Source organism: Oncorhynchus mykiss, chromosome 17, assembly GCF_013265735.2.
Source record: "Oncorhynchus mykiss isolate Arlee chromosome 17, USDA_OmykA_1.1, whole genome shotgun sequence".
Classification (NCBI taxonomy): Eukaryota; Metazoa; Chordata; class Actinopteri; order Salmoniformes; family Salmonidae; genus Oncorhynchus; species Oncorhynchus mykiss.
This window is the reverse complement of record NC_048581.1, coordinates 86,962,538-86,989,677: the sequence shown is the minus strand read 5'-3', so window position 1 is coordinate 86,989,677 and position 27,140 is coordinate 86,962,538. Positions and strand designations below refer to the sequence as shown.

At 43.5% G+C, this 27,140-nt stretch overlaps 1 protein-coding gene across 3 annotated transcripts in view; it reads left to right on the top strand.

Annotated features, from left to right (window-relative positions):
- The window catches only part of col2a1b (collagen, type II, alpha 1b), an 83,896-nt gene that overhangs the window by 44,428 nt on the left and 12,328 nt on the right, over nucleotides 1–27,140 (top strand). For all 3 annotated transcript variants that reach the window (XM_036950895.1, XM_036950896.1, XM_036950893.1), the window contains 23 exons: nucleotides 1,843–1,896; nucleotides 5,949–6,047; nucleotides 6,347–6,391; nucleotides 9,453–9,551; nucleotides 9,741–9,794; nucleotides 11,636–11,743; nucleotides 12,246–12,299; nucleotides 13,587–13,685; nucleotides 14,051–14,104; nucleotides 14,858–14,956; nucleotides 15,355–15,408; nucleotides 15,806–15,859; nucleotides 16,181–16,234; nucleotides 18,586–18,684; nucleotides 18,834–18,932; nucleotides 22,168–22,275; nucleotides 22,538–22,591; nucleotides 23,321–23,374; nucleotides 24,880–24,933; nucleotides 25,403–25,456; nucleotides 25,667–25,774; nucleotides 25,902–25,955; nucleotides 26,055–26,108. In XM_036950895.1, the coding sequence (XP_036806790.1) occupies nucleotides 1,843–1,896; nucleotides 5,949–6,047; nucleotides 6,347–6,391; nucleotides 9,453–9,551; nucleotides 9,741–9,794; nucleotides 11,636–11,743; nucleotides 12,246–12,299; nucleotides 13,587–13,685; nucleotides 14,051–14,104; nucleotides 14,858–14,956; nucleotides 15,355–15,408; nucleotides 15,806–15,859; nucleotides 16,181–16,234; nucleotides 18,586–18,684; nucleotides 18,834–18,932; nucleotides 22,168–22,275; nucleotides 22,538–22,591; nucleotides 23,321–23,374; nucleotides 24,880–24,933; nucleotides 25,403–25,456; nucleotides 25,667–25,774; nucleotides 25,902–25,955; nucleotides 26,055–26,108 (1,665 nt within the window). The remainder of the gene's footprint in view (nucleotides 1–1,842; nucleotides 1,897–5,948; nucleotides 6,048–6,346; nucleotides 6,392–9,452; nucleotides 9,552–9,740; nucleotides 9,795–11,635; nucleotides 11,744–12,245; nucleotides 12,300–13,586; nucleotides 13,686–14,050; nucleotides 14,105–14,857; nucleotides 14,957–15,354; nucleotides 15,409–15,805; nucleotides 15,860–16,180; nucleotides 16,235–18,585; nucleotides 18,685–18,833; nucleotides 18,933–22,167; nucleotides 22,276–22,537; nucleotides 22,592–23,320; nucleotides 23,375–24,879; nucleotides 24,934–25,402; nucleotides 25,457–25,666; nucleotides 25,775–25,901; nucleotides 25,956–26,054; nucleotides 26,109–27,140) is intronic.

Sequence of the window (27,140 nt, the reverse complement as noted above, 5' to 3'; positions counted from 1 at the left end):
CAAACTCAACAGTTTCCTGTGTGTATCAAGAATGGTCCACCGCCCAAAGGCCATCCAGAAAACTTGACACAAAAGTGGGAAGCATTGGAGTCAACATGGGCCAGCATCTTTGTAGAACTCTTTCTACACCTTGATGAATTGAAGCTGTTCTGAGGGCAAAAGGGGATGCAACTCAATATATATTGCAGGTAGCCTAGTGGTTAGAGCATTGGACTTGTAACCAAAAAGGTTGCAAGATCGAATCCCAGAGCTGATAAGATCTGTCATTCTGCCCCTGAACAAGGCAGTTAACCCACTGTTCCTAGGCCGTCATTGAAAATAAGAATTTGTTCTTAACTGACTTGCCTAGTATAAAAAATAAATATATATATATATTTTTTATTTAACCTTGATTTAACTAGGAAAGTCAGTTAAGAACAAATTCTTATTTACAATGACGGCCTACCAAAAGGCAAAAGACCTCCTGTGGGGACGGGGGCTGGGATTAAAATTAATAAATGAATACAATATAAATATAGGACTAAACACACAACAAGAGAGACAACACAACACTACATAAAGAGAGACCTAAGACAACAACATAGCACATAGACAACAATACATCACACAAAGCAGCCACAACTGTCAGTTAGAGTGTCCATGATTGAGTCTTTGAAAGATGAGATTGATATAAACTGTCCAATTTGAGTGTTTGTTGCAGCTCGTTCCAGAGACCCAGGAATGTCTGTGCTTTGGGGACCTTTAACAGAATGTGACTGGCAGAACGGGTGTTGTATGTGAAGGATGAGGGCTGCAGTAGATATCTCAGATAGGGGAAGTGAGACCTAAGAGGGTTTTATAAATAAACAATAACCAGTGGGTCTTGCGACAGGTACACAGAGATGACCAGTTTACAGAGAAGTACAGAGTGCAGTGATGTGTCCTATGAGGAGCATTGGTGGATAATCTGATGGCCGAATGGTAAAGAACATTTACCCTTACCTGCCGATCTATAAATTATGTCTCCATAATCTAGCGTGGGTAGGATGGTCATCTGAATCAGGGTTAGTTTGGCAGCTGGGGTGAAAGAGGAGCGATTACGATAGAGGAAACCAAGTCTAGATTTAACTTTAGCCTGCAGCTTTGATATGTGCTGAGAGAAGGACAGTGCACCATCTAGCCATACTCCCAAGTACTTGTATGAGGTGACTACCTCAAGCTCTGAACCCTCAGAGGTAATAATCACACTTGTGGTGAGAGGGGCATTCTTCTTACCAAACCACATGACCTTTGTTAGTAAGGTGTTCCTAATGTTTTGTATGCTCAGTGTAGGTGTACTATGGGCCAGTTTCCCAGGCACAGATTTATTTTTTTTTACCTTTATTTAACTAGGCAAGTCAGTTAAGAACAAATTGTTACTTTCAATGACGGCCTAGGAACAGTGGGTTAACTGCCTGTTCAGAACGACAGATTTGTACCTTGTCAGCTCGGGGATTTGAACTTGCAACCTTCCGGTTACTAGTCCAATGCTCTAACCACTAGGCTACCCTGCCGAATCAACTGTAGTACTAGACTAAAACGCATACACAATTCAAGTATTTATTAAAAGTTCTTATTAATCTACCGCTGGGCTTAATCTGTGTCCAGGAAACCCAGCCCGAAATGTTTCATCAGAAATGTGACTGCAATACACCTGGACGCCCTTGCAGTGGCAGCAGTGTCTGTTGACTCACTCCCTTCCCTCTCTTCTCCCCCTCCCTTCAATTCCCTTCCCTTCCCTCTCCCCTCCCCTCCCCTCCCCTCCCCTCCCCTCCCCTCCCCTCTCCTCTCCCCCTCCCCTTCTCCACACTTCTCTCTCTATAGGGCCCAGTCGGTCCTGCAGGTGCTCCAGGCTTCCCCGGCTCTCCAGGTTCTAAGGTATGTCACTGATCTTCACCCTTCCCCCACTCTCTCTCTCTCTCTCTCTCTCGCTCTCTCTCTGTCTCTCTCTGTCTCTCTCTCTCTCTCTCGCTCTCTCTGTCTCTCTCTCTCTCTCTCGCTCTCTCTCTTTTTTCTCTCTCGCTCTCTCTCTCTGTCTCTCTCTCTCTCTCTCGCTCTCTCTCTCTCTCTGTCTCTCTCTCTCTCTCTCTCTCTTTCTCTCTATCTCTCTCTCTCTCTCTCTCTCTCTCTCTCTCTCTCTGTCTCTCTCTCTCTCTCTTTTTCTCTCTCTCTCTCCCTCTCTCTCTGTCTCTCTCTCTCTTTTTCTCTCTCTCTCTCTCTCTCTCTCTCTCTCTGTCTCTCTCTCTCTCTCTCTCTCTCTATTTCTCTAACTCTAGCTCAGAAAGAATTTGAAAGAAAAAGGTGAGAAAAGAGTGAAAGTGGTGAAACCGGAGAAGGCAGCATTGAAAAGTGCTCTAAAAATAAAATCTATTTTCCTTCATCTGGGTGGAATATTTGAGAGGTTTGTGGTTCGGGAGGTGTGTTGTTTTTCTCTCTCTCTCTGTCTCTCTCTGTCTCTCTCTGTCTCTCTCTCTCTCTCTCTCTCTCTCTCTCTCTCTCTCTCTCTCTCTCTCTCCGCTTGGGACTGATTTTATTCATTCCTTCTGAACGATAACTAGTGTGTGTGTGTGTGTGTGTGTGTGTGTGTGTGTGTGCTGCCTGAAGTCTAAAGATCCCATGCTGTACTGCTGGTTTCACTTTCATCTGTCGTCCGTCTCAGTCAGGGAAATCATTTAAGGATTCAGCTATAGGACTAGGGTTGCAGAGCTACAGGTAGCTTACCAAAGAAACTTCAGTCATTTTGGTAAATAACAGAAAATGTATGTCCGTCTATTGTAACTTTGGTCATTTATACTTGAATAACATTAAAAACATGTATTCACACGTAAATATATGTTTTTAAATCTATATCTGTGTCCAGAAGTTTATAGTAGACAAACCATATGGTTCAATAGAAAATAAACTAATGAGTGAAAAAAGCATCTAATCAACGATGGCATTATTTTACATGAACTCTTCAACTCTTACAACGGTTTACTTTTTTCACAACTTGACACCGAAACATTGACAACAAATACATGTTGACATACTAAAAAACTGTAAAAGAGTGTAAAAAAAAAATAAGTGATAAAATATGAAACACCATATTGACTAAGTTGATGGTTTATATTTTGAAAAATGTTTTACAGCTTTTTTTTTTCTTAACAAAAAAAATAAATCTTATTTCATCATTTAATATATTATATGTTTGGTAAGACCACACAGAGGGCACTAGTTATAATCTGAAGGACCCAAAATGGCCACTAGATATCTTGTGATAAATTACATAAAAACCTTGAAAGATTCTAAAAGTAAACCTTGAAAGTTTCCAGTAATATACTTTGCAACCCTAATCATGTGAATAACTTCATGACCTTTAACCCCATTATAACCAGAGACAGAGGCTCTATCTCAACTCTATAAAGGACACCCTGTCCTGAGCATATTTACAAACCAAAACCCCTGTGAGAAGAGAAGGCCTTGGACGAACTGCTTCGTGACTAGAGATAGATGCCAAAGGATCTGGGAGCTGTGTGTGTGTGTGTGTGTGTGTGTGTGTGTGTGTGTGTGTGTGTGTGTGTGTGTGTGTGTGTGTGTGTGTGTGTGTGTGTGTGTGTGTGTGTGTGTGTGTGTGTGTGTGTGTGTGTGTGTGTGTGTGTGTGTATGCACTTGTGACTGTGTGTGTGACTAATGTTAAAAAAACACACAGTGAGACAGTAACTTGCCCCAGATGTGTGAACGACAGTGTGTTAAACTATATATACAACATTCTGTGGACTGCACAGAGGCCTGATCTCAACCCAATCGAACACATTTGGGACGAATTGGAACGCCGACTGCAGGTCTAATTGCCCAACATCACTGCCCGACCTCACTAATGCTCTTGTGGCTGAATGGAAGCAAGTACCCGCAGCAACATTCCAACATCTAGTGGAAAGCCTTCCCAGAAGAGTGGAGGCTGTTATAGCAGCAATGTTCCAACATCTAGTGGAAAGCCTTCCCAGAAGAGTGGAGGCTGTTATAGCAGCAATGTTCCAACATCTAGTGGAAAGACTTCCCAGAAGAGTGGAGGCTGTTATAGCAGCAATGTTCCAACATCTAGTGGAAAGCCTTCCCAGAAGAGTGGAGGCTGTTATAGCAGCAATGTTCCAACATCTAGTGGGAAGACTTCCCAGAAGAGTGGAGGCTGTTATAGCAGCAATGTTCCAACATCTAGTGGAAAGCCTTCCCAGAAGAGTAAAATGTAAAAAGGTTCAAACATTTTGTTAAACAGCACAGTTAAAAAATATATGTCAAATAGAAATCAAACGTGATGGTCTTCAGAGACAGAGGGGAGGGGTTGGAGGAGGGGTGGCAGGGTTAGGGGAGGGGTGGCACGGTTAGGGGAGGGGTTGGAGGAGGGGTGGCAGGGTTAGGGGAGGGGTGGCAGGGTTAGGGGAGGGGTTGGAGGAGGGGTGGCAGGGTTAGGGGAGGGGTGGCAGGGTTAGGGGAGGGGTTGGAGGAGGGGTGGCAGGGTTAGGGGAGGGGTTGGAGGAGGGGTGGCAGGGTTAGGGGAGGGGTTGGAGGAGGGGTGGCAGGGTTAGGGGAGGGGTTGGAGGAGGGGTGGCAGGGTTAGGGGAGGGGTGGCAGGGTTAGGGGAGGGGTTGGAGGAGGGGTGGCAGGGTTAGGGGAGGGGTGGCAGGGTTAGGGGAGGGGTGGCAGGGTTAGGGGAGGGGTTGGAGGAGGGGTGGCAGGGTTAGGGGAGGGGTGGCAGGGTTAGGGGAGGGGTGGTAGGGTTAGGGGAGGGGTGGCAGGGTTAGGGGAGGGGTGGCAGGGTTAGGGGAGGGGTTGGAGGAGGGGTGGCAGGGTTAGGGGAGGGGTGGTAGGGTTAGGGGAGGGGTTGAGGGGAGCTGAAGGACTAAAATATACCGTGTCTGTAAAATGTATATAGAATGTATAAACAGGAAGTAGAAGCCTAAGTGTTGTTGTCCATTACTTTACCCCCGTTAGGGGAGGGGTGGCAGGGTTAGGGGAAATATATATATATTTTAAATGTATATATATGTATGCATATGAAATATCTATAATATATGGGGGATTGGAAGTGATGCAGACAGTTACATTGATTGAACCACCTGCAATAATAAAGCTGAACCCCTCCCTAAAAAAACGAAAACAAACATTATGGACGACATCCCGTGCCAAAAATACCAATCTCTCCACCACCGCTTGTACACATTATATTATGTCATCCTACTAAGTCAAAACACCATGGTAACAACAGTTAGGAATTTCATTCATTCATTCACCCAGTTTCCCAAAGGCTGTGACCTCACTACCTCACTACGCTGCGCTATGATTGGTCGAAGCCTTGTCTGACAATATTTAGTCAGAATAAATGTCCTCGTTCTGTTTTGTCAGACCAGTCTGTAAACCATTAGAAACGTGGCTACTGCACTTTCCCCTCATAAAATAACTTTTATATGAAAGCTAAAGTTCATTTCATTTTGACAAAAGTAGGTTTTCTTATTTTTATTCAAATGCAGCCAATGTTGCTGTAACACTTTTACTCTTCATACCGAGACTTTATACAGTCCTTATATGGAAATGACCTACTTGGTTTTTCAATTAAGATTAAACACTTCTGACTTAAATTTTGACCAGATTTGAAAACTTGAATAAACTTTGTGTATTTGACATCGTGCAAATCCATAACCAATCAAACAGAATCGTCAATTTGCTCAAAAGAGACTCTTTACTGCAATGATGCTAATGACTGACTGACTGATTGGATTATTGATTATAGATTAATTGATCGATTGGTTGTTTGTGTGATTGATTGATTTATTGATTTATTGGATTATTGATTAATTTATAGATTCATCATCGATTGGTTGTTCATTTGATTGATTGATTGATTGATTGATTGATTGATTGAAGTGTTGTATTATTGATTGATTGTCTCTCTCCAGGGAGAAGCTGGCCCCACCGGTGCTCGTGGACCTGAGGGCGCCCAGGGACCCCGTGGAGAGTCAGGAACCCCCGGATCTCCCGGACCCGCCGGCGCTTCTGTGAGTGTCCCCATAAAAAGTGTCCCCATAAAAAGTGTCCCCATAAAAGGTGTCCCCATAAAAAATGTCCCCATAAAAAGTGGCCCTGCAAAAAAAGTGGCCCCATAAAACAGTGTCCCTGTAAAACAGTGTCCCCAAATACTGTCCCTAAACAGTCCCCATGAGTGTCCCCATAAACCTGTGTGTTAGTGTTCCAAGTCACATGACTAGGGCTTTTCCTGATTGAACTATGACCTTACGTATTATTCTATAAGATATGGCCATGTGAAAAGATGTTCTTCCTCTGTCCTTCCCCACAGGGTAACCCTGGTACTGATGGTATTGGAGGATCTAAAGGATCAGCTGTGAGTATACCAGACAACCTCTCCTCTGTCTCTGTCTCCCTCTCTCCCTCTCTGCCTCTGTCCTCTGTCTCTGTCTCCCTCTCTCCCTCTGTCCTCTGTCTCTGTCTCCCTCTCTCCCTCTGTCCTCTGTCTCTGTCTCCCTCCCTCCCTCTGTCCTCTGTCTCTGTCTCCCTCTCTCCCTTTCTCCTCTGTCTCTGTCTCCCTCTCTCCCTTTCTCCTCTGTCTCTGTCTGCCTCCCTCTCTCCCCTGTCTCTGTCTCCCTCTCTCCCTCTCTCCTCTGTCTCTGTCTCCCTCTCTCCCTCTCTCCTCTGTCTCTCTCCCTCCCTCCCTCTCTCCTCTGTCTCTGTCTCCCCCCTCTCTACTCTTCTCCTGTCTTCCTCCCTCCCTCTCTCCTCTTCTCCTGTCTCCCTCTCTCCCTCTCTCCTCGGTCTCTGTCTCCCTCCCCCCTCTCTCTCTCCTCTTCTCCTGTCTCCCTCTCTCCCTCTCTCCCATGTCTCTGTCTCCCTCCCTCTCTCCCCTGTCTCTGTCTCCCTCCCTCCCTCTCTCCCCTGTCTCTGTCTACCTCCCTCTCTCCTCTGTCTCTGTCTCCCTCCCTCCCTCCCTCCCTCTCTCCTCTTCTCCTGTCTCCCTCCCTCTCTCCCATGTCTCTGTCTCCCTCCCTCTCTCCCCTGTCTCTGTCTCCCTCTCTCCCTCTCTCCTCTGTCTCTGTCTCCCTCCCTCCCTCTCTCCTCTTCTCCTGTCTCCCTCCCTCTCTCCCATGTCCCTGTCTCCCTCCCTCTCTCCCCTGTCTCTGTCTCCCTCCCTCCCTCTCTCCCCTGTCTCTGTCTCCCTCCCTCTCCTCTGTCTCTGTCTCCCTCCCTCCCTCTCTCCCCTGTCTCTGTCTCCCTCCCTCCCTCTCTCCCCTGTCTCTGTCTCCCTGCCTCCCTATCTCCCCTGTCTCTGTCTCCCTCCCTCCCTCTCTCCCCTGTCTCTTTCTCCCTGCCTCCCTCTCTCCCCTGCCTTTGTCTCCCTCCCTCCATCTCTCCTCTGTCTGTTTCCCTCCATCTCTCCCCTGTCTCTGTCTCCCTCCCTCCCTCTCTCCCCTGTCTCTGTCTCCCTCCCTCCCTCTCTCCCCTGTCTCTGTCTCCCTGCCTCCCTCTCTCCCCTGTCTCTGTCTCCCTCCCTCCCTCTCTCCCCTGTCTCTGTTTCCCTCCCTCTCTCCCCTGTCTCTGTCTCCATCCCTCCCTCTCTCCCCTGTCTCTGTCTCCATGCCTCCCTCTCTCCCCTGGCTCTGTCTCTCTCCCCTGTCTCTGTTTCCCTCCCTCTCTCCCCTGTCTCTGTTTCCCTCCCTCTCTCCCCTGTCTCTGTCTCCCTCCCTCCCTCTCTCCCCTGTCTCTGTTTCCCTTCCTCTCTCCCCTGTCTCTGTCTCCCTCCATCTCGCCTCTGTCTCTGTCTCCCTCCCTCTCTACCCTGTCTCTGTTTCCATTTACCTGGTCAGGTGACGTGGTTAGGGAAAGCTCTTGGTCCTAACTTCCCCCTAGAACAAGAAGAATCATTTAGATCAGGTCCCAACTTCCCCCTAGAACAAGAAGAATCATTTAGATCAGGTCCTAACTTCCCCCTAGAACAAGAAGAATCATTTAGATCAGGTCCTAACTTCCCCCTAGAACAAGAAGAATCATTTAGATCAGGTCCTAACTTCCCCCTAGAACAAGAAGAATCATTTAGATCAGGTCCTAACTTCCCCCTAGAACAAGAAGAATCATTTAGATCAGGTCCCAACTTCCCCCTAGAACAAGAAGAATCATTTAGATCAGGTCCCAACTTCCCCCTAGAACAAGAAGAATCATTTAGATCAGGTCCTAACTTCCCCTTAGAACAAGAAGAATCATTTAGATCAGGTCCTAACTTCCCCTTAGAACAAGAAGAATAATTTAGATCAGGTCCTAACTTCCCCTTAGAACAAGAAGAATCATTTAGATCAGGTCCTAACTTCCCCTTAGAACAAGAAGAATCATTTAGATCAGGTCCGAACTTCCCCTTAGAACAAGAAGAATCATTTAGATCAGGTCCTAACTTCCCCCTAGAGCAAGAAGAATAATTTAGATCAGGATCATTCAGGTGTGTTACGTCACTTTCAGTTAGTTATGGCTTAGACCAGAAACACACACACACACACACACACACACACACACACACACACACACACACACACACACACACACACACACACACACATCTGTCACCTACATAATAGTCAAGCAGACTGCAGCTGAATCTTGGCGTTGGAATGTAGGAGTGAGATCAAGGTCCAGGCATGTCTGTAGCTTCAGCACCTCTGCCACCTGTTCCACCCACTAACTCATGTTACACTGAAGACATACATATATTTATATGTATATACTGTACTTCTTATTCCATTCCTTTACTTAGATGTGTGTGTATTAGGTAGTTGTTGTGGAATTGTTAGAATACATGTTAGATTTGTGTGTATTAGGTAGTTGTTGTGGAATTGTTAGATTACTTGTTAGAGTTGTGTGTATTAGGTAGTTGTTGTGGAATTGTTAGATTACTTGTTAGATTTGTGTGTATTAGGTAGTTGTTGTGGAATTGTTAGATTACTTGTTAGATTTGTGTGTATTAGCTAGTTGTTGTGGAATTGTTAGATTACTTGTTAGATTTGTGTGTATTAGGTAGTTGTTGTGGAATTGTTAGATTACTTGTTAGATTTGTGTGTATTAGGTAGTTGTTGTGGAATTGTTAGATTACATGTTAGGTATTACTGCACTGTCGGAACTAGAAGCACAAGCATTTTGTACACTCGCATTAACATCTGCTAACCGTGTGTATGTGACAGATAACATTTGATTTGATTTGAGCCATACATCTAAAAGCCTAGATAAATAAAGTTGTATATTTTTTTCCCCTCGTTGATCTAGAAGCAGTGAACACATCACAACTTATTTTCAGATCTCGATATCGTCCTGTTACTCGGTTTAGTGTTCCCTTCCAATATCACACAGGGATCCTTTCAGCGTGATGACTGATTGATTGATACGTGATTGACATCTCTCTACTACAGGGTGCCCCTGGTATCGCTGGCGCGCCTGGCTTCCCCGGGCCCCGTGGCCCTCCAGGACCCCAGGGGGCCACTGGACCTCTCGGACCAAAGGGAACATCTGTACGTCTAAACTGTCTCTCCTCAAATCTGTTTCTCCAAACTTGTTATAATATGTAATGAATGTCAGGGATGGTACGATGTAGTATAGTAAAATACTGTTATGTGATTCAGTTTGCATTTCAAGGCTAGTAATATACAACTTCATTGGTCTGTAACAATGACCCATGTGTTTTTTGTCTTCTTCTTTAGGGTGACCCCGGTATCCCAGGTTTCAAGGGTGAGGCTGGACCCAAGGGAGAGCTTGTGAGTGTTATTATTTTTGAAGCTGCTGCTCATACCACTGTGCTTTTGTCCGACCTCTGTCTCTGTCTCTGTCTCTGTCTCTGTCTCTGTCTCTCTCTGTCTCTCTCTCTCTCTCTCTCTCTCTCTCTCTCTCTCTCTCTCTCTCTCTCTTTCTCTCTCTCTCTCTCTCTCTCTCTGTCTCTGTCTCTGTCTCTGTCTCTGTCTCTGTCTCTCTCTCTCTCTCTCTCTCTCTCTCTCTCTCTCTCTGTCTCTGTCTCTGTCTCTGTCTCTGTCTCTGTCTCTGTCTCTGTCTCTGTCTCTCTCTCTCTCTCTCTCTCTCTCTCTCTCTCTCTGTCTCTGTCTCTGTCTCTGTCTTTGTCTCTCTCTCTCTCTCTCTCTCTCTCTCTCTCTCTCTCTCTCTCTCTCTCTCTCTCTCTCTCTCTCTCTCTCTCTTTCTCTCTCTCTCTCTCTCTCTCTCTCTCTCTATGTCTCTGTCTCTGTCTTTCTCTCTCTCTCTCTCTCTCTCTCTCTCTCTCTCTCTCTCTCTCTCTCTCTCTCTCTCTCTCTCTCTCTCTCTCTCTCTCTCTCTGTCTCTGTCTCTGTCTCTGTCTCTCTCTGTGTCTCTGTCTCTGTCTCTGTCTCTGTCTCTGTCTCAGTCTCTGTCTCCATCATTCTTTCATCCTTCCTCTCTGATAGTAGTCCCTCAACATACTGGACAAGGTCCAAGAGTTTATAACACCCCATGAAACACACACACAGTATGGAGAGCATCCCAGATTTCTTCCAGACGGTAACAGAGTTTGTAACTGGTCACAAGGGAGTCCTATTTATTTATTATCGCTCAACAATCCAGCATTAGGACAACTAATGGCGCAGGCAAGCAAACAGAAAAACATTTTATGAAAAAATAAAAGATAATCAAGATGGCTTATTTATCATGAGAAAACTCTGACCCCCCCAAAGTATTTACCAAGCTGCAGAGATCTTACTTAATGATAAGACTTCCACTTCCTCTTTTTGTTGAGTCTTCCCACCCAGCTTCACCTAACATCAGCTTGTTAGCATCTTGAACAGTTTCTCTCCCTTCTTAGTATCTTGGCTATAGTGCCCTCAACCTCAAGTCATCTTGCAGTACAATCTTTCAATTTAATTGATTGATTTTTAGAGATGATGGATATTAAATCAAATCAAATTTATTTATAAAGCCCTTCTTACATCTTACAAGTGCTATAGAGAAGCCTCAGCCTAAAACCCCAAACAGAAACCCAGCCTAAAACCCCAAACAGAAACCCAGCCTAAAACCCCAAACAGAAACCCAGCCTAAAACCCCAAACAGAAACCCAGCCTAAAACCCCAAACAGAAACCCAGCCTAAAACCCCAAACAGAAACCCAGCCTAAAACCCCAAACAGCAACCCAGCCTAAAACCCCAAACAGAAACCCAGCCTAAAACCCCAAACAGCAAGCAATGCATGTGTAGAAGCACGGTGGCTAGGAAAAACTCACGAGAAAGGCCAAAACCTAGGAAGAAACCTAGAGAGGAACCAGGCTCTGATGGGTGGCCAGTCCTCTTCTGGCTCTGCCGGGTAGAGATTATAACAGAACATGGCCAAGATGTTCAAATATTCATAGATGACCAGCAGGGTCAAATAATAATAATCCCAGTTGTAAATGTCAGTTGGCTTTTCATAGCCGATCATTCAGAGTATCTCTACCTCTCCTGCTGTCTCTAGAGAGTTGAAAACAGCAGGTCTGGGACAGGTAGCACGTCCGGTGAACAGGTCAGGGTTCCATAGCCGCAGGCAGAACAATTGAAACTGGAGCATTAAATGTGATTACTGACATCCAGTTGTTTTTGTTTAGGGACCAGCCGGTCCACAAGGAGCACTTGGCCCTGCAGGAGAGGAGGGGAAGAGGGGACCCAGAGGAGAGCCCGGCGCTGCTGGACCTCTTGGACCTCCCGGAGAGAGAGTGAGTACCACCCATGTGATCACCCATGTGATCACCCATGTGATCACCCATGTTATCACCCATGTGATCACCCATGTGATCACCCATGTGACCATGTTGCTGGACCTCTTGGACCTCCCGGAGAGAGAGTGAGTACCACCCATGTGATCACCCATGTGATCACCCATGTGATCACCCATGTGATCACCCACATGATCACCCACATGATCACCCACGTTATCACCCATGTTATCACCCATGTTGTCTCCCCGTCAGAATACACACGGCCACCTATCATTCCAAAACCACTTGTCGAGGCGCTATGTGTTCTGTATGCCGTAAAACTGAGGAAATGACATGAGCAGCTACTAGACCTGTGTGCGGCCACAGAACGGGCTGTCCGTTCCATTTTATATTCATCACACACGATGGTCTCACTCCCAGCGTTAAATGTTGAATCGTTTAAAAAAAAATGTTCTTCCTGACCTCACCCTGAACCCTGTTGTTGTTGTTTTTTGTTTAGGGCGCCCCCGGTAACCGTGGTTTCCCAGGTCAGGATGGTCTGGCTGGTCCCAAGGTAAGCGTCACCATGACAACGTGGTCCCAGAGGATGGGATTATCGTTATTAAGGGGATGGGAAACTAACTGCTGTGGTACAGGATACGTTCACCCTCAACTGAATAGGCTACTCTAAAACTGGCAGGACTAGGGAGATGAATTCTATACTACATGAGTCAGCAGTGACATGGCTGTAAATCTGAAACCATGGCGATCACGGCAGATAGACTTATCCACGGCACTGCAGGGTTATACACGCAGTTAGCTGAGCATTTAATCCACAGTGAAACATCCCGTGCTTGAATATTAGTGACGATTCTTCCTCGCTGACTCAAATCGCTGATATATTGGAATCCTTAGGCGATTGCAACCCCAATCTGACTAAATATTCTGCGACAACATTTAGTCACAGCTGTGAATGACAGAAAATGATGAGTCACAAAGAAAGACGGAGCTTCTGTTGGTGTCAGTGGAGTCAACTGTAATTCCACTATTAACCACCAGAGGTCAGCACCAAACCTCACACCACACCACCAACTCAGACTGGAAGCATTTAATTTCATTATAAATTAATGTATTGTTCACTTTTTTTTTTTATTCCTATTCATTAAATATGGTGAATGAGTCAGAAGGGATATTTTCTCAGTTCATCATGTCAAGACAATTGACTCCCGTCATTTTGACATGTCATTTCCAGGTCCTCAGAGGCCCGGTTGCCTAGCGTAGCCTCGGTGTGAAGTGACTAGACGGAGAGGACGTTATCCACATAGAGGTGAATTCTAACTTCCACTCAAGTCAAATTAATGTCAATTCGACTTAAATGGAAGAGAGGATTCGCCCCGGAGTGACTGACTCATTGTCCTTCTTAAAAATAATCTAAACCTCCATGACACTTCACAAGATGACTATATCCCAGAAAAAAAAGATGAAGGAACATACAGATATCTGTAATGGTCTGTTGAGGTTTATTAAGGGACAAACACACAGACTTACATTTCAGTGTGTCACAGTGTCAGACACTTCCCTCAGAGCGTCTTCAGTTCATTTGGCCTCCTAATGCAGCGTCCACTGTAGCCTCATTTAAAGTGTCTGTGGAGGTAGATGTGTCTTGATTTGGTTAATTTAGTGATTTGTTGATTAATCGATTGATTAATTGATTGATTGATTGATTGATTGATTGATCTCCACTGAGTAACTGTATCATTTGAGCTCCTAATACAGGGAACAACTGGCGTGGTCTTAATTGATTGATTGATTGATTGATTGAGATTCTCCATTGAGTAGCACATTTGTCCTCTTAATCCAGGGAGCCCCTGGCGAGCGTGGAGTCGGCGGCGTGTCCGGCCCTAAGGGAGCCGGCGGTGACCCTGGTCGCCCTGGCGAGCCCGGTCTTCCTGGCGCAAGAGTAAGTTCCACTCCAATATCGTTCTGCCGTCCGTAACAGCAGTATGTATCAATGCTCTGGAAAGATAGAATAGTTCTCCCAACTATGACTGAATAACTCAATACATTATCTCTGTAGTTTTTGACATCATCACGTTGTACCTATGCTACCCCAGGTATTTTGTGTATATGTATGTTACTGTAGTTTGGTCTCAAATCTCCAACATCATTAAACATATAGGCTCATATAGGTGCAATGTCTGCTCTACCAAGACACGATCACTGGAGATTTGACTCACATACAGTACACTTTTGATGAGTCCGAGTTGAATTTCTCAGGGCTTTTAGGAAGTTTGATCCAAATGTGTCTCTCTGCTTGTCCTGTAGGGTCTTACTGGTCGTCCTGGAGATACTGGTCCTCAAGGCAAAGTTGGACCTGGTGTAAGTACACTGTGCTTGTTGTTTGTTTTGATCAATGACTGTAAAAAAAAATATATGTTTCTTTTAAACGTTTATTTTAAACATGAACTTGATCACTAGATGAGTCATTATTTTCACAGGACTCTGACCAATGATTTATATAGACACTAGATGAATCAGTACGTTCACAGGACTCTGACCAATGATTTATATAGACACTAGATGAGTCATTATTTTCACAGGACTCTGTCCAATGATTTATATAGACACTAGATGAATCAGTACGTTCACAGGACTCTGACCAATGATTTATATAGACACTAGATGAATCAGTACGTTCACAGGACTCTGACCAATGATTTATATAGACACTAGATGAATCAGTACGTTCACAGGACTCTGACCAATGATTTATATAGACACTAGATGAATCAGTACGTTCACAGGACTCTGACCAATGATTTATATAGACACTAGATGAGTCATTATTTTCACAGGACCCTGAGCAATGATTTATATAGACACTAGATGACTGACTGGGTTTATATACATCATTGACTCTGACAGTGTAGAAAATCCCTCAGGTGCATGACTTGACGATTTACTTTCACATTGAATTCATGTCCAACTCTATCAAATATCCATGCAGACTTCCCAGTCAGACATTACTTTACGTTATTAGGATGTCTCATCTGCTGATGAAAGATGGGCTTCACAAATAAATGTGATTGCAAGATGAATTGATGGACTGACCCTCCTGGGTTCACCATTTAGGGTGCTGCTGGTGAGGATGGTCGCCCCGGGCCCCCTGGCCCTATGGGAGCCCGCGGTCAGCCTGGCGTGATGGGATTCCCCGGACCCAAGGGAGCCAACGTGAGTGTCACTGTTAGATTGATTGATTGATTTATTGGGTGTTTGATTGGTTGATTGAGTGATTTATTTATTTATTGGGTGTTTGATTGGTTGATTGAATGATTTATTTATTTATTGGGTGTTTGATTGGTTGATTGAGTGATTTATTTATTTATTGGGTGTTTGATTGGTTGATTGAGTGATTTATTGGGTGTTTGATTGGTTGATTGATTGATTTATTGGGTGTTTGATTGGATGATTGATTGATTGATGTATTTTAAAATATGGAGATGATATATCTCCTGATTAGGGCTCTACTCAGAGCTTGGACACTAGTTGCCATGGACAGTGTTTGTCTACTCTGGATACAGCTGGATATCCTTTGTGACTGACTGGTGGATGTGTTTTCCTGTGACTAGGGTGAGCCTGGGAAGGGAGGAGAAAAGGGGCTTCTTGGTGCCCCAGGTCTGAGGGTAAGTCATTTCTCTGTTGATCACCCAGACAGACACAGACTGCATTATGGGTAGAAATGTGGCAGAGTAAACATACCTTATGCCCTCTTAGAAAGGATTAGAAATATTAAATGCTTTCAGGAAGGAATTCCGATTCAACCAAATACTGCTGCAAATCATAAATAGCCTGCTAACCCTATTTTTGATGATATTATATATAATGTAAAATATGTAGAAAACACTGGTATTGTTAGGAAACCATTCCACATACTCAGTTTATCCCCAACCAGTAGTGATAGTTATGTTTACATCTATCAGTCAACTGGCTCCCATGGCCCCATGTATGGCCTCCACACTGGTGATATCTCTCTCTCGCTTTCTCTCCTTCTCTCACATCCCTCTCTCTGTCTCCCTATAGGGTCTTCCTGGAAAGGATGGTGAGACTGGAGCTGCTGGACCACCTGGCCCTGCTGTGAGTGTCTTTACCTGTCCAATCACACTCTAAAACGACCTGATAACTCAAGCCTTCCCATAGCCCAGGCTGGATATAATTCTCAGTGTTCAACAGGTGTCGTTGTCAATTCACAGCTCGCTAACCTTTCTGATTTATGTTTCGTTGTGGATGTAAGATTGTATGATTATTGTAAGAATGAATCGACAAGATAAGACCAACTTGTTCACAATGACTTGGTTAGATGTGTCAATTGAGTTTAAAGGCACAATTCTTAATGAGTTTTTCACGGCAGCCCAGCCACAGCTATAATGCTCAGTGTTAACCCTTTGTTTACCACAGGGCCCTGCTGGAGAAAGAGGAGAGCAAGGACAGCCTGGACCTTCTGGCTTCCAGGTTAGTGTCTGTCTGTCTGTCTCTGTCTGTCTGTCTGTCTGTCACTCTGCGTTCACTGTGTACCTGTCTGTCTGTCTGTCTGTCTGTCTGTCTGTCTGTCTGTCTGTCTGTCTGTCTGTCTGTCTGTCTGTCTGTCTGTCTGTCTGTCACTCTGCGTTCACATGCTCCCATCATATACAGTATCACATAGACTACATGTGTCCAATCACATTGACATATAGACTACATGTGTCGAATCACATTGACATATAGACTATGTGTCCAATCACATTGACATATAGACTATGTGTCCAATCACATTGACATATAGACTATGTGTCCAATCACATTGACATATAGACTACATGTGTTCAATCACATTGACATATAGACTACATGTGTCCAATCACATTGACATATAGACAACATGTGTCCAATCACATTGACATATAGACTACATGTGTCCAATCACATTGACATATAGACTACATGTGTCCAATCACATTGACATATAGACTACATGTGTCCAATCACATTGACATATAGACAACATGTGTCCAATCACATTGACATATAGACTACATGTGTCCAATCACATTGACATATAGACTACGTGTCCAATCACATTGACATATAGACTACATGTGTCCAATCACATTGACATATAGACTACGTGTCCAATCACATTGACATATAGACTCCGTGTCCAATCACATTGACATATAGACTACATGTGTCCAATCACATTGACATATAGACTATGTGTCCAATCACATTGACATATAGACTCCGTGTCCAATCACATTGACATATAGACTACATGTGTCCAATCACATTGACATATAGACTGCATGTGTCCAATCACATTGACATATAGACTATGTGTCCAATCACATTGACATATAGACTCCGTGTCCAATCACATTGACATATAGACTACATGTGTCCAATCACATTGACATATAGACTACATGTGTCCAATCACATTGACATATAGACTATGTGTCCAATCACATTGACATATAGACTGTGTCCAATCACATTGACATATAGACTACATGTGTCCAATCACATTGACATATAGACTACGTGTCCAATCGCATTGACATATAGACTACATGTGTCCAATCACATTGACATATAGACTACCTGTGTCCAATCACATTGACATATAGACTACATGTGTCCAATCACATTGACATATAGACTATGTGTCCAATCACATTGACATATAGACTACATGTGTCCAATCACATTGACATATAGACTACGTGTCCAATCACATTGACATATAGACTACATGTGTCCAATCACATTGACATATAGACTACGTGTCCAATCACATTGACATATAGACTACATGTGTCCAATCACATTGACATATAGACTATGTGTCCAATCACATTGACATATAGACTACGTGTCCAATCACATTGACATATAGACTACATGTGTCCAATCACATTGACATATAGACTACGTGTCCAATCACATTGACATATAGACTACGTGTCCAATCACATTGACATATAGACTACATGTGTCCAATCACATTGACATATAGACTACGTGTCCAATCACATTGACATATAGACTACATGTGTCCAATCACATTGACATATAGACTACATGTGTCCAATCACATTGACATATAGACTACGTGTCCAATCACATTGACATATAGACTACATGTGTCCAATCACATTGACATATAGACTACGTGTCCAATCACATTGACATATAGACTACATGTGTCCAATCACATTGACATATAGACTACGTGTCCAATCACATTGACATATAGACTACACGTGTCCAATCACATTGACATATAGACTCCACGTGTCCAATCACATTGACATATAGACTACATGTGTCCAATCACATTGACATATAGACTACATGTGTCCAATCACATTGACATATAGACTATGTGTCCAATCACATTGACATATAGACTATGTGTCCAATCACATTGACATATAGACTACTTGTGTCCAATCACATTGACATATAGACTACGTGTCCAATCACATTGACATATAGACTCCGTGTCCAATCACATTGACATATAGACTACATGTGTCCAATCACATTGACATATAGACTACGTGTCCAATCACATTGACATATAGACTATGTGTCCAATCACATTGACATATAGACTACATGTGTCCAATCACATTGACATATAGACTATGTGTCCAATCACATTGACATATAGACTACATGTGTCCAATCACATTGACATATAGACTATGTGTCCAATCACATTGACACTCAACTACACTTCGCAAGAGATAACAATAGCCACTTGGGTAGTTGATTGATTGATTCACTGATTGATTCATTGATTTGCTTCCTGTATACAGGGTCTGCCCGGACCTCCCGGCCCACCTGGTGAGGGGGGCAAGCCCGGTGACATGGGTGTTCCAGGAGAGGGTGGAGCTGCTGGTGCCACTGGACCCAGAGTGAGTTTAATCTCCTCCACCTCTCATCTCCCACACCTACAATGTTCATATAGCTAACTCCCATTATGGAGAATGGGAGGAACTCATACAGAGTAATGCTGAGCAATACTATGAACCATCCATCCCTGTCTCTGTCTGTCACCCTGTAGGGTGAGCGTGGTTTCCCAGGAGAGAGAGGAGGTGCTGGGCCTCAGGGGCTGCAGGGACCTCGTGGTCTGCCTGGAACTCCTGGAACTGACGGACCCAAGGTGAGAGAAGCACACTGTGGAGACCTTCTCACATACCTAATATTCCCGATGTTGGACTATTGGCTAGTAGAATGTCACCCAGCCTTGTAGAATGTCACCCAGGCTAGTAGAATGTCACCCAGGCTAGTAGAATGTCACCCAGGCTAGTAGAATGTCACCCAGGCTGGTAGAATGTCACCCAGTCTAGTAGAATGTCACCCAGGCTAGTAGAATGTCACCCTGGCGGGGTCATCCAGGATAATAGAATGTCACCCAGGCTAGTAAACTGTCACCCAGGCTACTAGAATGTCACCCAGGATAATAGAATGTCACCCATCCATGCTGGTAGAATGTCACCCAGGCTAATAGAATATCACCCATGCTGGTAGAATGTCACCCAGGCTAGTAGAATGTCACCCAAGCTGGTAGAATGTCACCCAGGCTAGTATAATGTCACCCGGGCTAGTAGAATGTCACCCAAGCTGGTAGAATGTCACCCAGGATAATATAATGTCACCCATGCTGGTAGAATGTCACCCGGGTTGGTAGAATGTCATCCAGCCTAGTAGAATTCCACCCAGGCTGGTAGACTACCACCCAGGCTGGTAGAATACCACCCAGCCTGTAGAATACCACCCAGGCTGGTAGAATGTCACCCAGGCTGGTAGAATGTCACCCAGGCTGGTAGAATACCACCCAGGCTGGTAGAATGTCACCCAGGCTGGTAGAATACCACCCAGCCTGTAGAATACCACCCAGGCTGGTAGAATGTCACCCAAGCTGGTAGAATACCACCCAGGCTGGTAGAATGTCACCCAGGCTGGTAGAATGTCACCCAGGCTGGTAGAATGTCACCCAGCCTGTAGAATACCACCCAGGCTGGTAGAATACCACCCAGGCTAGTAGAATGTCACCCAGGCTGGTAGAATGTCACCCAGGCTGGTAGAATACCACCCAGCCTGTAGAATACCACCCAGGCTAGTAGAATGTCACCCAGGCTAGTAGAATACCACCCAGGCTGGTAGAATACCACCCAGGCTGTAGAATACCACCCAGGCTGTAGAATACCACCCAGCCTGTAGAATACCACCCAGGCTGGTAGAATACCACCCAGGCTAGTAGAATACCACCCAGGCTGGTAGAATGTGCGGTTTACCAGCTGGAATCACACTAGTAAAGGGGTTTAACTCAATATTAGGAAGGTGTTCATAATGTTTGGTATACTCAGTGTAGTAGAAGAAGAACAACAACAACAACAACAATGTCGACGCTACAAACAGCTCAGACCTCAGATCAAATGCTGTTTGAAATCATGTCCTGTACTTTACTTTAGCTGTGCTGATTGATCATGCATATTGCAATGGAAAACTGAATCACGTCCCAAACAACCTTAGAATGGTTCTCAAATACATTATACTCTGAAACCGTCTCATATCAGAAAGGAAATTACATTATTTTTTTTTAAGTTTAATGATGAAGATGTGGATACCCCTGAAGGTGTCTTTTGAAAATACAATATTATATTACTTTCAAACATTTTTTCCCACTGGGTACAATTCTCCTTGAATTTGATGTTGTTTCTTTTGATAAATCATATCCCTGTGAACAGGTCTATTTCCTCATGATGAATCATGTCCCTGTGAAAAGGTCTATTTCCTCCTGATGAATCATATCCATGTGTCTATTTCCTCATGATGAATCATGTCCCTGTGAAAAGGTCTATTTCCTCCTGATGAATCATATCCATGTGTCTATTTCCTCATGGTGAATCATGTCCCTGTGAAAAGGTCTATTTCCTCCTGATGAATCATATCCATGTGTCTATTTCCTCATGGTGAATCATGTCCCTGTGAAAAGGTCTATTTCCTCCTGATGAATCATATCCCTGTGTCTATTTCCTCATGGTGAATCATGTCCCTGTGAAAAGGTCTATTTCCTCCTGATGAATCATATCCCTGTGTCTATTTCCTCATGGTGAATCATGTCCCTGTGAAAAGGTCTATTTCCTCCTGATGAATCATATCCCTGTGTCTATTTCCTCATGGTGATTCATGTCCCTGTGAACAGGTCTATTTCCTCATGGTGAATCATATCCATGTGAACAGGTCTATTTCCTCATGATGAATCATGTCCCTGTGAACAGGTCTATTTCCTCACGATGAATCATGTCCCTGTGAACAGGTCTATTTCCTCATGATGAATCATGTCCCTGTGAACAGGTCTATTTCCTCATGATGAATCATATCCCTGTGAACAGGTCTATTTCCTCATGATGAATCATGTCCCTGTGAACAGGTCTATTTCCTCATGATGAATCATATCCCTGTGAACAGGTCTATTTCCTCATGATGAATCATATCCCTGTGAACAGGTCTATTTCCTCATGATGAATCATATCCCTGTGAACAGGTCTATTTTCTCATGATGAATCATATCCCTGTGAACAGGTCTGTTTTCTCATGATGAATCATATTCCTGTGTCTATTTCCTCACGATGAATCATGTCCCTGTGAACAGGTCTATTTCCTCATTATGAATCATATCCCTGTGTCTATTTCCTCATGATGAATCATGTCCCTGTGAACAGGTCTATTTCCTCATGATGAATCATATCCCTGTGAACAGGTCTATTTCCTCATGATGAATCATATCCCTGTGAACAGGTCTATTTCCTCATGATGAATCATATCCCTGTGAACAGGTCTATTTCCTCATGATGAATCATGTCCCTGTGAACAGGTCTATTTCCTCATGATGAATCATATCCCTGTGAACAGGTCTATTTCCTCATGATGAATCATATCCCTGTGAACAGGTCTATTTCCTCATGATGAATCATGTCCCTGTGAACAGGGCTATTTCCTCATGATGAATCATGTCCATGTGAACAGGTGTATTTCCTCATGATGAATCATGTCCCTGTGAACAGGTCTATTTCCTCATGATGTATCATATCCCTGTGAACAGGTCTATTTCCTCATGGTGAATCATGTCCCTGTGAACAGGTCTATTTCCTCATGGTGAATCATGTCCCTGTGAACAGGTCTATTTCCTCATTGTAGGGAGAATACTGTTCTGTTATATTCCATCTATTCAATTCAATTCCAAAAATTTGGTTCATGCCTGAGGGACAAATATCGTTGGGCATATAATGAGACGAGTAAACAACAACATACCCTTCTGCATTCCGTTACCTTTCCTACGGTGTCCCTGCAGCTGTTGACAGTGTTTGTGTCCAATCTGTTCTGTTTTCCAGGGAGCGATTGGACCAGGTGGCGCATCGGGTGCCCAGGGACCCCCCGGTCTGCAGGGTATGCCCGGAGAGAGAGGGGCCTCAGGCATCCCCGGACCTAAGGGAGACAGAGTAAGTGGTGCCTGCTCGAGAGCAGCAGAGAGAGGAACAGTCATGTTAATGTAATGTAGCCAATGCAATGAAATGTAACGCATCAATGTGATTCATAATATTAATAAGCTGTGAAAGGGACCTGTACTTAACAACAGGATCTGCTGGAGACAAGAGTAGATGTAAGAACAGATGTATGTTTGGCGACAATTGATGTGATTGCATATTGAATTATATGCAGTTAGTAATGCAATTAAAATGTCATTGTGTTTGTGTCCCACAGGGTGACAACGGAGAGAAGGGACCTGAGGGTGCTTCTGGCAAAGACGGCTCAAGAGTGAGTGACCATCCTCCTCATCCTCATCATCATCATCATCATCATCATGGACCGTATCACCCAGCCCTACGACCTCACTCACTCTACCATTTAATAATCAACACATTGATGACATCACTCACTCTACCATTTAATATTCAACAACATTGATGACCTCACTCACTCTACCATTTAATAATCAACACATTGATGACATCACTCACTCTACCATTTAATATTCAACAACATTGATGACCTCACTCACTCTACCATTTAATAATCAACACATTGATGACATCACTCACTCTACCATTTAATAACCAACACATTGATGACCTCACTCACTCTACCATTTAATAATCAACACATTGATGACATCACTCACTCTACCATTTAATATTCAACACATTGATGACATCACTCACTCTACCATTTAATATTCAACAACATTGATGACCTCACTCACTCTACCATTTAATAATCAACACATTGATGACATCACTCACTCTACCATTTAATAACCAACACATTGATGACCTCACTCACTCTACCATTTAATTATCAACACATTGATGACATCACTCACTCTATCATTTAATATTGAACACATTTAAATATTCCCTCCGGCAATTCCACTAAACTTAAATTGTTCATTTGTTCACGGGCATTTGTGTACAGTGAGACAACAGCAAAAGGTCAGCTATACTAGATATTGTACTGAAACATTTCTCTTTTCCGTAACTCTTCTAGGGTTTGACTGGTCCCATTGGTCCTCCCGGCCCAGCTGGTCCCAACGGAGAGAAGGTGAGCAATTTGTCTTTAAACTTGAATAATAGTTCATTGATTATTTTAATGATTGTATTAGATCAGTCAGAAGAAGAAAAAAAACATACAGACATATCATCTGTTGGGAGGTTAAACTATATGATACAGACATATCATCTGTTGGGAGGTTAAACTATATGATACAGACATATCATCTGTTGGGAGGTTAAACTATATGATACAGACATATCATCTGTTGGGAGGTTAAACTATATGATACAGACATATCATCTGTTGGGAGGTTAAACTATATGATACAGACATATCATCTGTTGGGAGGTTAAACTATATGATACAGACATATCATCTGTTGGGAGGTTAAACTATATGATACAGACATATCATCTGTTGGGAGGTTAAACTATATGATACAGACATATCATCTGTTGGGAGGTTAAACTATATGATACAGACATATCATCTGTTGGGAGGTTAAACTATATGATACAGACATATCATCTGTTGGGAGGTTAAACTATATGATACAGACATATCATCTGTTGGGAGGTTAAACTATATGATACAGACATATCATCTGTTGGGAGGTTAAACTATATGATACAGACATATCATCTGTTGGGAGGTTAAACTATTTGATACAGACATATCATCTGTTGGGAGGTTAAACTATATGATACAGACATATCATCTGTTGGGAGGTTAAACTATATGATACAGACATATCATCTGTTGGGAGGTTAAACTATATGATACAGACATATCATCTGTTGGGAGGTTAAACTATATGATACAGACATATCATCTGTTGGGAGGTTAAACTATATGATACAGACATATCATCTGTTGGGAGGTTAAACTATATGATACAGACATATCATCTGTTGGGAGGTTAAACTATATGATACAGACATATCATCTGTTGGGAGGTTAAACTATATGATACAGACATATCATCTGTTGGGAGGTTAAACTATATGATACAGACATATCATCTGTTGGGAGGTTAAACTATATGATACAGACATATCATCTGTTGGGAGGTTAAACTATATGATAAAGACAGTCCGTATGAGGTGTGATTTATGGACTTGTATCTGTGTGATACAGACAGTCCATATAAGGTGTGATTTATGGACTGGTATCTGTGTGATACAGACAGTCCACATAAGGTGTGATTTATGGACTGGTATCTGTGTGATACAGACAGTCCATATAAGGTGTGATTTATGGACTGGTATCTGTGTGATACAGACAATCCATATAAGGTGTGATTTATGGACTGGTATCTGTGTGATACAGACAGTCCATATAAGGTGTGATTTATGGACTGGTATCTGTGTGATACAGACAGTCCATATAAGGTGTGATTTATGGACTGGTATCTGTGTGATACAGACAGTCCATATAAGGTGTGATTTATGGACTGGTATCTGTGTGATACAGACAGTCCATATAAAGTGGGATATATGGACTTATGATTGACCTCTGTGACTGACCTCTGACCTCTGTGTTTCCTCCTATAGGGTGAATCTGGTCCATCTGGACCTTCCGGTGCTGCCGGTGCCCGTGGTGCTCCTGTAGGTACCACACACACACACACACACACACACATACACACACACACACACACACACACACACACAAATTAGGATAAAGTTTAAAAAAATGACTTGTGGTCCCGTGTAGATCAGTTGGTAGAACATGACGTTTGGAACGCCAGGGTTGTGGGTTCGATTACCGTGGCCAATCAATATGTGTTAACGTATGCTAAACGCTTTGGATAAAAGTGTCTGCTAAATGGCATTCATTACATCAGAAATATGTTGTTTTTTTGACTTTGCCTCAGCTGTCTGATTAGGGTCTACTGCCATCTCTAGGTCTCTGTACTGATCCAGAGTAGAGAATCCTGTTGTCCTGCTATACTCTCCAGCTCTCAATAGAACAATTGAATTAACACAGAAGTTGATACGGTACATGATACGTCATTTGAAGAAGGGCATGTTAGGGGAAGTGTATTCTGCTCAACTTGCTCTTCTCTCCTAACAGGGAGACAGGGGTGAGACCGGACCTCCTGGGCCTGCTGGCTTCGCTGGGCCTCCTGTAAGTACCTTCACCAAGGACAATGTACTGCTGATGCGCTTTCTCTCACTGTCAGTCCTACCGTCAACATCCCGGACTGACACATTTACAGGACCGTCTCATCCATTCAAACGGATGATTAAATAGAAGGGGATGATGACGCCAGCTGCTTGTTGTATGTTGAAGCAAGTAGTTGTCTGAGCTGTCTTTCTCCCCGTGTCCCAACCCCAGGGATCTGATGGTCAGCCCGGAGCCAAAGGAGAGCAGGGAGAGGGTGGTCAGAAAGGAGACGCTGGTGCCCCTGGACCCCAGGGACCCTCTGGAGCTCCTGGACCTTCCGTAAGTTTCACTTTTTCCTGAAATGTAAAAACATAGAGGTGTTTATTGGTTACCAAATATTCTGTTGGAGTTACTTGCTTCACGTTTCTTCATAAAACTTAGTATCAGATAATTTCCTTCATTTCAGGGACCAACTGGCGTTTCTGGACCTAAAGGTGCTCGCGGTGCTCAGGGACCCCCTGTAAGTATAAATCTCATATTGTGTATTTTAATTTCTGCATTGTTGTTTTATATTGTTTTGTAATTTTTCCATTTCATCAACAACCTCTCTCCCTGACAGGGTGCCACTGGTTTCCCTGGCGCTGCCGGCAGAGTCGGGCCCCCTGGTCCCAACGTAAGTACAATCGCTTATCAGCAAAACACAACTCAAACACCTTACCTGAGCATTGTTACTGAAGACTAAATGACACTGATTGTTCTACTTGTAAACTAGGATTGTTCGCGGTGATCTGAGGTGTTGGATTTGACTGGAATAGACAAGACCTTGTTTTTATGTGGGTGTAACCATGTTGGTAAACATTTTCCAAGTTTTTCCTGATACTTTTCAGAACACACAGACTATTATGAATACAGTGTTCACCCACTGTATTCATTCGTTGAAATCAATCATCACTTTGTTAAAATTATACAACACAATGTCCAGCTATATATATATAGAGTGCCTTGCGAAAGTATTCGGCCCCCTTGAACTTTGCGACCTTTTGCCACATTTCAGGCTTCAAACATGAAGATATAAAACTGTATTTTTTTGTGAAGAATCAACAACAAGTGGGACACAATCATGAAGTGGAACGACATTTATTGGATATTTCAAACTTTTTTAACAAATCAAAAACTGAAAAATTGGGCGTGCAAAATTATTATTATTCCTGGAAGGATATTGACCTAATCCCATCAGTAGTGGACGGTTATGACTGCGAATATGTGGGCTACAAACTACAAATACCTAGGTGTCTGGTTAGACTGTAAAGACTCACATTAAGCATCTCCAGACTCACATTAAGCATCTCCAATCCAAAATTAAATCTAGAATCGGCTTCCTATTTCGCAACAAAGCATCCAGCTCATGCTGCCAAACATACCCTCGTAAAACTGACTATCCTACCGATCCTTGACTTCGGCGATGTAATTTACAAAATAGCCTCCAACACTCTACTCAGCAAATTGGATGCAGTCTATCACAGTGCCATCCGTTTTGTCCCCAAAGCCCCATATACTACACACCACTGCGACCTGAATTATCTCGTTGGCTTGCCCTCGATACATATTTGTCACCAAACCCACTGGCTCCAGGTCATCTATAAGTCTTTGCTAGGTAAAGCTCTGCTTTATCTCAGCTCACTGGTCACCATAGCAGCATCCACCC